Here is a 12,305-nt window from a genome sequence, read left to right as displayed (position 1 = left end):
GAGAAACAGCCCAGGGGCGGGAACAGGGAGTGTGGGGGAGACAGGGATTGCGATGTAAGGGAGGTGTCCAGGGAAGACCTCCCCCAGATGGTGACCTTGGCATAAAGAGGCAAACATGGGAGGGGGCTCAGGCAGACCATGGTGGTCAGAAGTTGAATTCGGGCAGGCGGAGGGGAGTGCATGAAGCCCTGAGGTGGGAGTGACTCTGTTTGCTGGGTTCACAGACCCCCAGGGAGACAGTGTGGCAGGGGCCAGTGTGTGAGGGGCTTGGCGGGGGGCTGTGGCTAGAAAGGTTGTGGACCCACTGTTAAGATCGGACTTTGGCTCTGAATGGAATGGAAGCCGTAGGAAGGTTTGGAGCAAAGCAATGACATAATGGAACTTATGTTCTGCGAGGATCACCCTGGCCACGTAGAGTCTGCCGGCAGGGGTCGAGGTGGGCACAGGGAACGCTGTGAGGAGCAGCACAAGAGCCTGGGCCCGGGAGGAGACAGGGAGAGGCATGGAGCCCCTGGCCCAGTAATGGACTGGATGTGGGAGGCGGGACGTGGGAGGAAGGGAGGAGTCTGGGTGACTCCCAGGAGTGGGACTGACACCTGTGAGGGTGGGGGGCCACTCTGGGAAGAGGTGGGCCGGGGGTGAGGGCAGTCGGAAGCTCAGTGTCTGACCCGGGAATCTGAGGCACACGTTCCCCACCCTTGTAGCGGAGCCCCACAGGCAGGAAATAAACAGCTCTGGGGTTCAGGGGAGAGGTAGAGGGGGTGGGGTCTGCAGCATAGCGACGGGGTTCAGAGCCACGAGATGGGCAGAAATCTGAGGGGTGTGGTGGGGAGGGAAAAGAAGAGGTTCAAGGCCTGAGCAAGGGCAGCCACTGGAGGACAGAGATGAGCAGGAAGAGCCCAGGAGACTGAAAAGGAGTGGCTGGAGGGACGGGAGGGGGCGTGGAGTCCTGGGAGATGGGGAAACCGCAGGCAGAGCCTCTGTCTCCCTGATAAAACGGGCACCGCTGGACCTAGCAACAAAAAGGTGACCGCGACCTTGGCAAGTGCAGCTCCCAAGGAGTGGTGAGGGCAGAGGCTCATTGGAGTCGGTTTATGAGCCGGAAGAAGGAGACGAATCGCAGACAACTGAAAGAAAAATTTGAGGAATTTTCTTGTGAATGGAAGGTGAGAAACAGGGGAGAAGAAACTGGGTCAAAGAAATTGTGCTTTTTAGGCCGAGTGAGGTGGCTCACACCTGTAATCCCAGCATTTAGGGGGGCCGAGGCGGGCGGGTCACTTGAGGTTGGGAGTTCAAGACCAGCCTGGCCACCATGGTAAAACCCTGTCTCTACTAAAAATACAAAAATTAGCCAGGTGTGGTGGTACATTTCTGTAATCTCAGGTACTCAGGAGGCTGAGGCATGAGAATCACTTGAAGCCAGGAGGCGGAGGTTGCAGTGAGCCGAGATTGAGCCACTGTACTCCAGCCTAGGCGACAGAGTGAGACTGTCTCACACAAAAAAGCAACTGTGCTTTTTGTTTTATTTGGAGATGAGAGAAATAATAACTCATTGGGTGCAGCTGGCAGTGCCTCCTGAAGAAGGAGGAATGGGCTTGGGATGCCCTTGAGTGGGCGTGGGGCTGGTAGCGGCCACGTGGCCACGGACACTGTGGGGCCGGTTCACTGGGTAGCCACAGGAAGGAAGGTGCCTTTGAACATAGATCGTGTCCCTGTGTGGGGAAGGTGACTTTTGGTTGCTTGTGTTTTCTCAGGGGTCTGGGAAGCAGCAGTGGCAGCTGAGGGTGAGGTGGAAGGGAGGAGTGGCCAGGTGTTCCCTGAACCTGGGAGAGAGGATGGCGTAGAGCAGGTGCCCACAGACTCTTTCTGTAAAGGACCAGATAGTAAATAATTTAGGCTTTGCCAGCCAGCCAGTCTCTGTTGCAGCTCCTCAGCCCTGGCCTTGGAGCTCAGAAGCAGCCTGAGAGGATTTGTAAACAAACGGGCATGGAGGTGTTCCAACAAAACTTGATTTACAAAAATAGGCAGCAGGCTGGCTCTAGCCTGCTTAGACTCCTGGCCCTCGACCTCGCCTCCAGACCAGGGGTCTTCAAAGCATGGTCCCTGGGATTCCAGCATCAGCGTTATCTCGGACTTGTGAGAAATGCAGATTCTCGGACCCCACCCCAAGTTCATGGAACCAGTGACTGAGTCGCTGCAGTGTTTCCAACCCGAGTTGAGTTTGTGATTCTGGAATTCTAGAAGTTAGCTCAGCAGCTAGACCCAAGAGAGTGAGGTGTGGGATGGGCTACACGCCCTGTTAAAGGCACAGGCATCCCAGCCCCCAGCCCCTTCTTCAAGCCTGTGTGAGGACATCCTGCCTGCCATGGGCCATGTTTGCTTATACAGCCTCCATGGGGGGCTCCCTGGGGACGGGCTGTGGTGATGACTCTGCTCTCAGCAGAACCCTCCACTCTGCAGGCCTGGTTTCCTGTCCACGTCCCTCAGCTACTCAGGGGAACCTGGGGGCAGGAGCTCCGTTTCTTGTAGGGGCAGCCTCCCACAGCAGGAGGGCTCAGCCAGGGTTCAGTGAATGAAGAAACGCACTGTCCTCTGATCGAAAGCACAGCATCTTTACTAGTTTAACGACAGTTTTTTGGTGACTTTAATGAGATGATTTGATTTCCTGCCTCTGAGTCATCTAAGAGCAAAATGCATGAGCTGCTAATGGGCTGAAAGAGAGGCTGCCCTTGAGGGCGCTCCAGCCCCCCAGTGCTGCAGGGATTCGATCACCCCAAAGCCAGGTAACCAGCCTCGGCCTCTCAAAGCTCTGGGATTATAGGCGTGATCCACCGTGCCTGGACTGAATGAGGGTCTTTAAGAAAAAAACTCCAGGGGATGGTCACCAACCCGTGCCGCCTCCTCTGAGGTTAGCATGGTGCTGGATCTTCTCTGCATCTTCTGTCCTTCTTTTTGGTTTTCATTTTGGTTTACTTGAAAGAGGATCTTGCTCCGTCACCCAGGTCGGAGTGCAGTGGCACGATCATGGCTCACTGCAGCCTCGACCTCCCAGGCTCAACCAAGTCCAGATAATTTTTTTTTTTTTTTAATTTTTTTGTAGAGAATGGGTCTCTACAAAAAAAGTCTCTATGTTGCCCAGGCTGGTCTCAAATTCCTGTGCCCAAGCGATCCTCCTGCCTCGGCCTCCCGAAGTGCTGGTATTCCAGGCTGGTCCCCTTTTGCCAGCAGGTCTGCTCATGTGCTCACATCGCTCACTCTGAGGAGACCTCTGTTATTAGGGGGACCTAGACCTAGGCTGCCTGGACCCCAGGGAGGGAGGTTGTTTGGGAATCCCCTCCCTTTGCTTTTCTTCTCAGGAAGCCGGCTTCCTGGTGACGGAAGGTCACCAGGAAAAAGAAGAGTGAGAAAAAAAGCCAATCCGCCACTTGGCTGTCAGGTTTCCTACCAATTTCATGGGTTGGTGTGGACGGGTGGGGCTGTGTTTTTGAGCCCAGACCATCACTTTGCCCATGGGTGCAGGACCACGTGACCTCGAGCAATGTTCAGGAGTTGTCTGTGTACAATTACTGCAGCTTCTTGAACAAAGTTATTCCCAGGTGTATTATTCTTATAGATGCTAATATAAATGAAATCATTGTGTCAATTTTCTTCTCGGATTGTTCGTTGCTAACACAATGGATTGTTTGCTGAATGTTTGCTAAATTCACTTATTAACTCTGTGGGGGTGTGTGTGTGTGTGTGTGTGTGTGTGTGTGTGGTGTCTGTGAGCATGTATGTGTGTTTGCCTTTGTAATTATTATTTGGGATTTTCTATCCATAGGATCACACCATCTGCAAATTGAGATCGTTTTGTTTTCTGTTCAAAAATATTTTATCTCATGTTTATATTTGAAAGATCATTTGACCAGGTGTAGAATTGTAGGCGACAGTTCTTTAAGTGCTTTATTGCAAACTTCTTGTTTGTCAAGTTTCCTATGAGAAATCTTATGCCATCCTTCTAGGCAGTGCTCTGTATGGAACATGTTCTTTCACCTTTGATTACTTTTAGGATTTCCTTTTGATCACTGGTTTTGATGGATTTGATTCAGGTGTTCCTTGGTGAACTTTTCTTCATGTTTCTTGTTCTTAGAATATTTGTATTTCTGTAATATTGGAAGTTTATGCTTTCCATGGAGCTTCTAAATCTTCCATCCAATGTTTTAAATATCTTTGTCTCTCTTCTCCACTACACGCCCTTCAGGGATTCCATTTAGCCCTCTAGAGGGTGTTTAAAGTTTTTATACTGATGGTCTTTTTATGTTTTCAAGTCATTTGTGACTGTGTGTTTCATTTATGTTAGTTTCAACTTCTATTCCTTCTAGTTCAATAATCTTCCCTTCTGCAATGTTTAATCCAGTGCCTTCCTCCATTTCAGACTGTAAATCATAGTTTTTATCTAGAGAATTTGATATTTAAAAAATCTTCAACCTCTCCACTTAATTAAAATAAAATTATACTGTTTTTAATGTCCTTTTCTTCTATTTCCAACATGTGTCTCAATTTCAACTAGATCATTAGATTCTTCATTATGTGTCATGTTTTCCTGCTTCTTTGGCTGCTTGATATTCTTTTATTTTTATTTCTTTATTTTTTGGGGGATGGAGTTTTGCTCTCGTGCCCAGGCTGGAGTGCAATTGTGTGATCTCAGCTCATTGCAACCTCCGCCTCCCAGGTACACAAGCGATTCTCCTGTCTCAGCCTCCCCAGTAGCTCACAATACAGGCATGCGCCGCCATGCCCGACTAAATTGTTTTGGATTTAGTAGAGACGGGGTTTCACCATGCTAGTCAGGCTGGTCGTGAACCCCTAACCTCAGGCGATCCACCCAGCTGCTTGATATTCTAAGATTTGATGGTGGAGCTTCGTTGTCAATGCTCAAAAGTGCCCAAAGACACCATTCGACCCCAGTGTCTATGCACACCCAAGCTTTTGCAACAGGAGAGGTGGAGACAGCAGAGATGAGTGTGCTGCAACATGCTGGTAGATGGCACCCCAGTTGTGCTTGGGGCTTTCCTATGCCTCATACAACAATGGGCCTTCCTTAATATTTCCCTTAAGAACCACCCAACTTCATGCCCTGTCTCTCTGTCCAAACACCAGGACAGTCCTCTCACCAGTCTCAACCAGCCAATGGATTGACAAACCTCCAGATATGATTCAGTGGAGAAGGCGCTCCCTTGTCAACAAATTTTGTAGAAACAACTGGACATGCATATCCCCAAAGGAAAAAAATTCACCTGAACCTCAATACTCACACTCAAAAACTAACTCAAAATGGATTATGTAACTAAATATAAACTATAATACTAGAAAAGCATAGCAGAAGTAGGAGGATAGGAGAGAGCAAGTCCACCTAGGATGATGACCGCTGAATTTCTCAACGGACACTTCAAAGCCCTAGAGGTTAGAGAGTCAAAACTCCCACCCATAAACCCTGGCCCTAAACACCTGGGCTAGGGAACACTGTGGCCCTCAGGAGATTGTCTTTAGCTGGGTCTGAGAGCCACACAACTGCACAGGGAGCAGGAGACACTATGCAAATCAAGGCCAGAACAGCAGGGCGGGCCTGTTCATGACAGAACACAGGTAAAACTACCCTCAGAAAGAGCGTGTGGAGAAACAGATCATGCCTGAGACCTGGTGGATTAGAGCACTGGCTACTGGGGAATTGAAAGGAAAGGGCTTCACCGTGCAGAGGACCAGAGGTGCCAATCTTGGAAACGCAGAATTGCTGGGAGATGGGGAGGCAGGAAGGAGAAGCATCCTCTGGAGACTCGTGGTGAAGAGAACACATGAACGAAGTAACTGGCAGAAATCAGAGGTCCTGGTAGAACAAAATTGAATCCCACAATGAGAACATACACCGTGTATGTCCCCCAGGGAAGACAGTATCTCCTAAAAACTCAGGAAAAATCATTTTGGGCGAGTACCTTATATCCGGTCATGCGATCCATGCAAGACCATGAGAAAAGATTATTAAACATGCTAAGCTCAGCGAGACCTGATTCCCTCAGGAGGACTGTTAAGGATGAGTACCACTCAGCAAGTGATGACTGTGACATTCACTGTTGAATAGCTCATGAGCATTAATATATTTAATTGTGGATCTAACCAAAAACCAAGGTGGGGCCAAGATGACAATCACAGAATGTCACTGGTGTATGTTTAGGTTCAAATACTATTATGAGAAGTGGCAGGCCGGGCGCGGTGGCTCACACCTGTAATCCCAGCACTTTGGGTGGCTGAGGCGGGCTGATTACAAGGTCAGGAGATCGAGACCATCCTGGCTAACACGGTGAAACCCTGTCTCTACTAAAAAATACAAAGAAAAAAAAAAAGAGAAGTGGCAGGTAAGGGAGGTAGAAAAAAGATAACGCATATGTAATTTGCTGTCTTATGGAAATCTTTGAGGTTGAAAGTCATAATTTAAAACATATAAAACAAATATTAGAAGTGTGTCTAGTTCAAAGGGGGGAAAACTATCAAAAACATTTTTAGTGCAATATTAAACACGAGCTATGCAACCCTTCCTAAATGCCAAAGGCACACACAGACACACACAGACACACACACACACACACTCACACGCTCACAAAGAATAAAATAATTAGAATCAAGAAATGTAGTAAATATATTCTGCTACATATGATAAACATAGTCTACAATGTGGAAGAGATTAGAAAATAAACAGGGAAATGAAAATTTTTTTATTAATTTGTATCAGAACCCACCAAAACCAATCAGCATAATAAAAGATTCTAACACTGAATGTAAAAAACAATCCAACAGTCCAGAGCGATAGGCAAACGTTTTTAATTGTATAGGGTAAAATAACTTTGGACAAAAATTAAAACTCAGGCAGAGAATGGTTTTTTTTTCAACAGCAGACACTAGCCAAAACAGAGGCAGAGTAAAAATTGAGACAGAAAATTTCCAGTGTAGCGATATGGATATAATAATAGACACAGGCAGGGATGATTAATAAACGATAAAGTGTTTAGAGGATGATGATTGGAATACATGACGTTTATACTTTTAAAAACCACTTCCCCAAATACTTCATTATAAGTAAGGTGTCTCTAAAAGCAACAGATCTCCTAGACCCCTCCTTAACCAAGTAACCAGTCCTGATATCATGATAATGATGATGGACAAACTAGACCTTCTATGCCCGCAGATAGACAGGCTGAGGTTGGAAAGTCACAGTATTGACTCTGCAGTGTTCCTGGCAAAACGTTTAGGCTGAATTGAATCATGAAGACATTTTCAGACAACTTCAGAATGTAGATCATTGAGCCAGACAGCTGACCTGTCCTCTACAAATGAGTCCATGTCACCACAATCAATGACAACAACAAAAAGATGAGGAAATATTTGGGGTTCAAAATAAAGAAATGTAGCTACAGTACCTTTTTACTTTCTTTGAACCCAAAATATCTCTTCTCCTTTTTGTTGTGAGATTCGTGGTGACATGGACTGTGGGAAGAAGACAGGCCAGTCGTCCTGCTCAGTGTTCTACATTCTGCAGTTGTCCGGTGATTACCTCCTATGAAACTCAGGCTAAGCGTTTTCTGCAAGAACATGGCATTGTTCATATTCTGCACCGGCAGAGTCCCGGATGACATGCTGTCTCCTGCCAGCGGCTCCTGGCTCCTGTTCTTTACAGGATGGAATTGAGAGGAGCAGGGCTAAGGGCTCTCCACGCTGTTTGTCCATCTAGCTGTGGTCTTCCTAAGTATTGATAGCAATTGGAGGCTGAAGGACTGTGGCTTCTCTAACCAAAGGAGCCTAGTGGGTTAACAATTGTCAAGAGCGGTCAGTGGTTCTGAAATACAATCCTCAGCCAAGGATCCCTCCTGTGTTACAGATGGATCAGCTAAAACAAACCAACACTGAAGATACAAAGAATGGGGGAGGTTCATTGAAACCAGGGTAACACCTTTGGATGACTTAAACACAAAGATGACACTGACCTTGAGCAGGCATAGAAGCTCAGAGACATGCGCGTAAAATGAAATCCCTGAGGAACTTTGTAGCTACCCAGAGATACCTGGTTCAAATCAGAACATCTCACAGATCACTTCCAGCATGTGCTGCAGAGTTATGTGAACGTGTCACACCTAACTTGGGTCCAGTGTCTTCAGACTGAGCACAGGTTGCCACTGCATGGTCTGAGAATGGAATAGAGTTCTGCCCACTTTCCTATCCTATATCTGGGATTCCAAACGGAACTACAGTTTCATTCAAACCTACATGTGCCTGTAAGTCCTGCCTGCGGCAATGACATCTCTCAGCTTAGGAAGGGCTACTTAGTATGGGAATAGGACTCCCATCTGGAAACCCAGGTGGAACCTTATCATCGTCAAAGTAACAAACCCATTGTCCACGTCAAGGGCCAAGCTGACGTGCTGTTCCTCAAGTGAGTAAAAGCCACTTGTGTAGTGCTGGAATGAGTCAGGTAGTAGAAAGTAACTTGAAGGAGTCCAATAACATCCATTCAGTGAGTCCTGCAAGACTTCAGGCTCTCCTGCTTCCATCAGCACCCCGTTGAGCCTGGAAAAGGAGATGAAACTAAAGAAGCAGCCAGGGGAAATCAGACACCGCAGAGCCCCAACTAGATTTCAGGGGTCACATAGGGAAGTGGTTAAAAAAGGAAAAGGATAGATCTTTTTAACGGGTAAACCATTGTTGCCTTTATGTTGGGATAGAACAGGGCCAGGTAGAAAACAATGAAAGAGAAAGACACAGAGAGAGAGAGAGAGAGAGAGAGAGAAAGAGAGAAAGCGAGCTGAGTGAATTGGCCAGGTGACACACTGATAAGGGAGTAAAAGGACACTCTGAGTTAGTGCCTGGATGACACACAGCAAACAGTGATTATGAAGAGTGAGCTCAATAGTTTTCCATAAAATGTGATTGAAATTCAATGCAGTCGCCATGAGAGTACAGCTTTTGAGGTATGGTCAACCTATGGTACATTAGTCAATGATAAGGGGAGGAAGAAATGGAAACCTAAACCTCTACTGCAATGAAAAGCAACAGCATTGTCAGTAGGAGTAATTCAGCTTTCGTTGAAAACATGAAACCAAACACACTGCTTTCCCCTGGATCTGTCGTCTCCAGGTATTAAGAAAGAATTAAGCGTCCACACTTGCTGAAAGTTACCTGGGGCATGGTGGGTTTTGATCTTCTTCCCCTTCTTGGTACTTTTCAATTTCTGCAATAAATTCAGACACATGAAGCTGATTCTCCTACACACATAACAATCCACTGTCTAATCCTTACACAGGGACCTAAGGCTCCTCAGCATAAGAGTAAGACACTGTGGGAGATATATTTCAGAAGGCCTGAAGGCTGGTCATGATAGAGATTCCTTGGTTTTTGTCCCAGAAACTAAGGGTAAAATGTCCCTTTTCTGGTAGATCGTTATCCCAATATCATTTGTCCCAAGTTTGTGCAAATGGTTATGCCATATTTTTCCAATCAATTTAAAGCAAATGCCCTCAAGTGATTTCTAGGAGAAAAAACTGCAATATTCAGCCCTGTCTCATCAAATCCTCAGATTGTTCATGGTTGTGAGGATTTTAGACACTGAAATTAGAGTGAGAAAGGAAATCTGGAAACCCTTGAGTCAAAATCATAGTTCTCTGAATTTGTCACATCTGCCCAGGTCCAATGTCTTGAGAGTAGAATCAGAGCGCCACAGGCATGGCCTGAGACTAGGGAGAGAGCCATGCTCACTGACCCATCCCATGTCTGGGCTTCCAGGTGGAACTAGAGTTTCATTGAACCTACATGTGCCTATAGGTCCTCACTGCAGCAGTGACATCTCTCAGCTCAGTAACGGCCACTTGGAACAGGATATGATCTCTATACGGAACACTCAGTGGATCCTTATCAGCTTCAGAGAAAGGTACTCACCATCCACGCCAAGAGAAAAGCCAACGTGTTGTTCCTCCAATGAGTAAAGGGAACTTCCCTGGGGATGGCATGAATCGGGAAGCTCAAGATAACTGTAAGGAGTCGAATAACATCTATCCAGTGAGTCCTGCAAGACTTCAGGCTCTACTACCCCCAGCAGCTCTCTGCTGAGCCTGGAAAAGCAGAAAAAGTAAAGAATAAGTCAGGAGACATCAGACACAACAGAGCCCCAACTAGATTTCATGGGTAGCACAAGGAAGTGGTCAAGAAAGAAAAATGATAGATCCATGAATGAGGTAACAAATTATTGCCTTCATGTTGGGACAGAACAGGGCCAAATGGAAAAGGATGAAAGAGAAAGACAGACAGAGAACAGAGGCAGAGAGAGAGGGACAGAGAGAGACAGAGAGCGCTTGGTGAGTTGTCCAGGTGACACACTGATGAGGGAGTAAACAGGACACTCTGAGTTAGTGCCCTCAGGACACACAGCATACAGTGATCATGAAAAGGCTGTCATCAATAATTTTCCATCAAATGTGCTCAAGTTTCCATGTAGTCACCATGAGAATAGAGCTTTTGAGATATGGTCCACCTACAGTAGGTTAGTAAATGATAAGGGGAGGAAGAAATGGGAACCTAAATATGTAGTGCAATGAAAACCAACAGCAATGTTAGTACGAATAATTCAGGCTTGGTTGAAAAGATGTAATCAATAATGTCGGCCCGCTCTGTTTTCCCCGAACCAGGAGTCTCCAGGTGTCAACACAGAATTAGCTATTGTCAATTGCTCAGAGTTACCTGGGGCACGGTGGGCCTTGGTCTTCTTCCTCTTCTTCCTTTGTAATTCCTGCAATAAAATCAGACAGGGACAGGCAAAATAAGCCAATTCGCCTACACCCATAACAGTCCCCTGTCTAATCCCCACACAGGGATCACAGGCTCCTCAGCATGAGAACAGGATAATGTGAGACATACACTGCAGGAGGCCTCAAAGTCGGTCATGATAGAGATTCTGTGATTTACATCTCAGAACCAAGGGTCAAATGTCCCTATTCTGGTAGACAGTTATCCCAAAATCATTTATCCCAAGTTTGTGCAAACAGTTATGCCTTATTGTTCCCATCATTCAAAGAAAATGCCCCAGATGATTTCTAGGAGGAAAACTGCTGTATTCAGCCCTGTCTCATCAAATTCCCAACTCGTTCATGGTCGCAAGACACTGAAATTAGAATAAAGGAGGAAATCTACAAATGTTGAGTCCGAATCATAGTTCTGTGAATTTTTTACATCTGCCTCGGACCAATGTGCTGAGAGTGGGTTCAGGTTGCCACAGGCATGACTGGAGACTAGGAATACAGCCATGCTCACTGACCCATTTCATATCTGGGCTTCCAACTGAAACTACAGTTGCATTACAACCTATATGTGTCCATAGGTCCTGCCAGCAGCAATGACATCTCTCGGGTCAGGAAGGGCCAGTTGGAACAGGAATATCACCCCTATCGGGAAGACCAGCTGGAGCCTTATCACCTTCATAGTAAGGAACTCACTGTCCATGTCAAGAGCCAAGCCAAAGTGCTCTTCTTCCAACGAGTACAAGGCATTTCTGTAGGGCTGGCATAAGTCAGGCAGTTCAAGATACCCGCAAGGGGTTGAATAAAATCTATCCAGTGAGTCCTGCAAGGCTTCAGGCTCTTTCTCATCCAGCAGTTCCCTGTTGAGCCTGGAAAAGTAGGAAAAGTAAAGAATAAGCCAGGGGGAATCAGAAACCACACAGCCCCAGCTAGATTTCATAGGTAACATAAGCAAGTGTTTGGAAAGAAAAAGGACAGCTCTATTAATGAGGTAACAGATTATTGCCTTAATGTTGGCACAATCAGGGCCAGGTAGAAAAGGATGAAAGAGAAAGAAACACACACACACACACACACACACACACAAGAGACAGAGATAGACAGAGTAAGAGCTCAGTGAATCGGCCAGGTGACACCCTGATGAGGCAGTGAAAGGACACTTTGTATTTGTGCCCTCAGGACGAACAGCGAACAGTGATCATGAAAACAGTGGGCTCAATAATTTTGCATAAAATGTGCTCAAGTTTCCCTGCAGTCACCATGAGAATACAGCTTTTGAGGTATGGTTAACCTTCAGTAGGTTAGTAAATGATAAGGGTAGGAAGAAATGGAAACCTAAATATTTACTGTAATGAAAACCAAAAGCAATATTAGTGGGCGTAATTCAGACTTGTCTGATAAGGCAAAATCACTCTTTTCAGCATGTACTGTTTTCCCTGCACTTGGCGTCTCTAGGTGTCAACAGCAAATGAACTGTCCACAATTTCTCAGACT

General features: G+C 46.3%; 1 protein-coding gene across 1 annotated transcript; it reads right to left on the bottom strand.

Annotated features, from left to right (window-relative positions):
- Positions 1 to 6,836: 6,836 nt before the first annotated feature.
- On the bottom strand, positions 6,837 to 11,751 carry LOC126947403 (neuroblastoma breakpoint family member 3-like). Its single transcript, XM_050778063.1, has 5 exons — positions 11,508 to 11,751; positions 10,756 to 10,804; positions 9,958 to 10,130; positions 9,202 to 9,253; positions 6,837 to 8,592 (listed from the first exon to the last, which is right to left on the bottom strand). The coding sequence occupies exons 1-5, from the start codon at positions 11,749 to 11,751 to the stop codon at positions 8,349 to 8,351; spliced, it is 762 nt and encodes a 253-aa protein (XP_050634020.1). The 3' UTR covers positions 6,837 to 8,348.
- Between the last annotated feature and the right edge of the window lie 554 nt (positions 11,752 to 12,305).

Source organism: Macaca thibetana, unplaced genomic scaffold (genome assembly GCF_024542745.1).
Source record: "Macaca thibetana thibetana isolate TM-01 unplaced genomic scaffold, ASM2454274v1 unplaced_scaffolds237, whole genome shotgun sequence".
In the NCBI taxonomy this organism is placed as follows: domain Eukaryota; kingdom Metazoa; phylum Chordata; class Mammalia; order Primates; family Cercopithecidae; genus Macaca; species Macaca thibetana.
Note: the sequence above shows the minus strand (reverse complement) of the source record. Positions and strands in the feature narration are given on the sequence as shown.

Excerpts from the sequence above, each read along its gene's own strand:
- LOC126947403 (XM_050778063.1), bottom strand. The coding sequence starts at position 11,751 with ATGAAATCTAGCTGGGGCTGTGTGGTTTCTGATTCCCCCTGGCTTATT. Across the intron at positions 10,805-11,507 it reads CTTGGCTCTTGACATGGACA|GAATTACAAAGGAAGAAGAG; the intron begins GTGAGTTCCTTA and ends ATTTTATTGCAG. Across the intron at positions 9,254-9,957 it reads CTTTTCTCTTGGCGTGGATG|AAATTGAAAAGTACCAAGAA; the intron begins GTGAGTACCTTT and ends AATTTATTGCAG.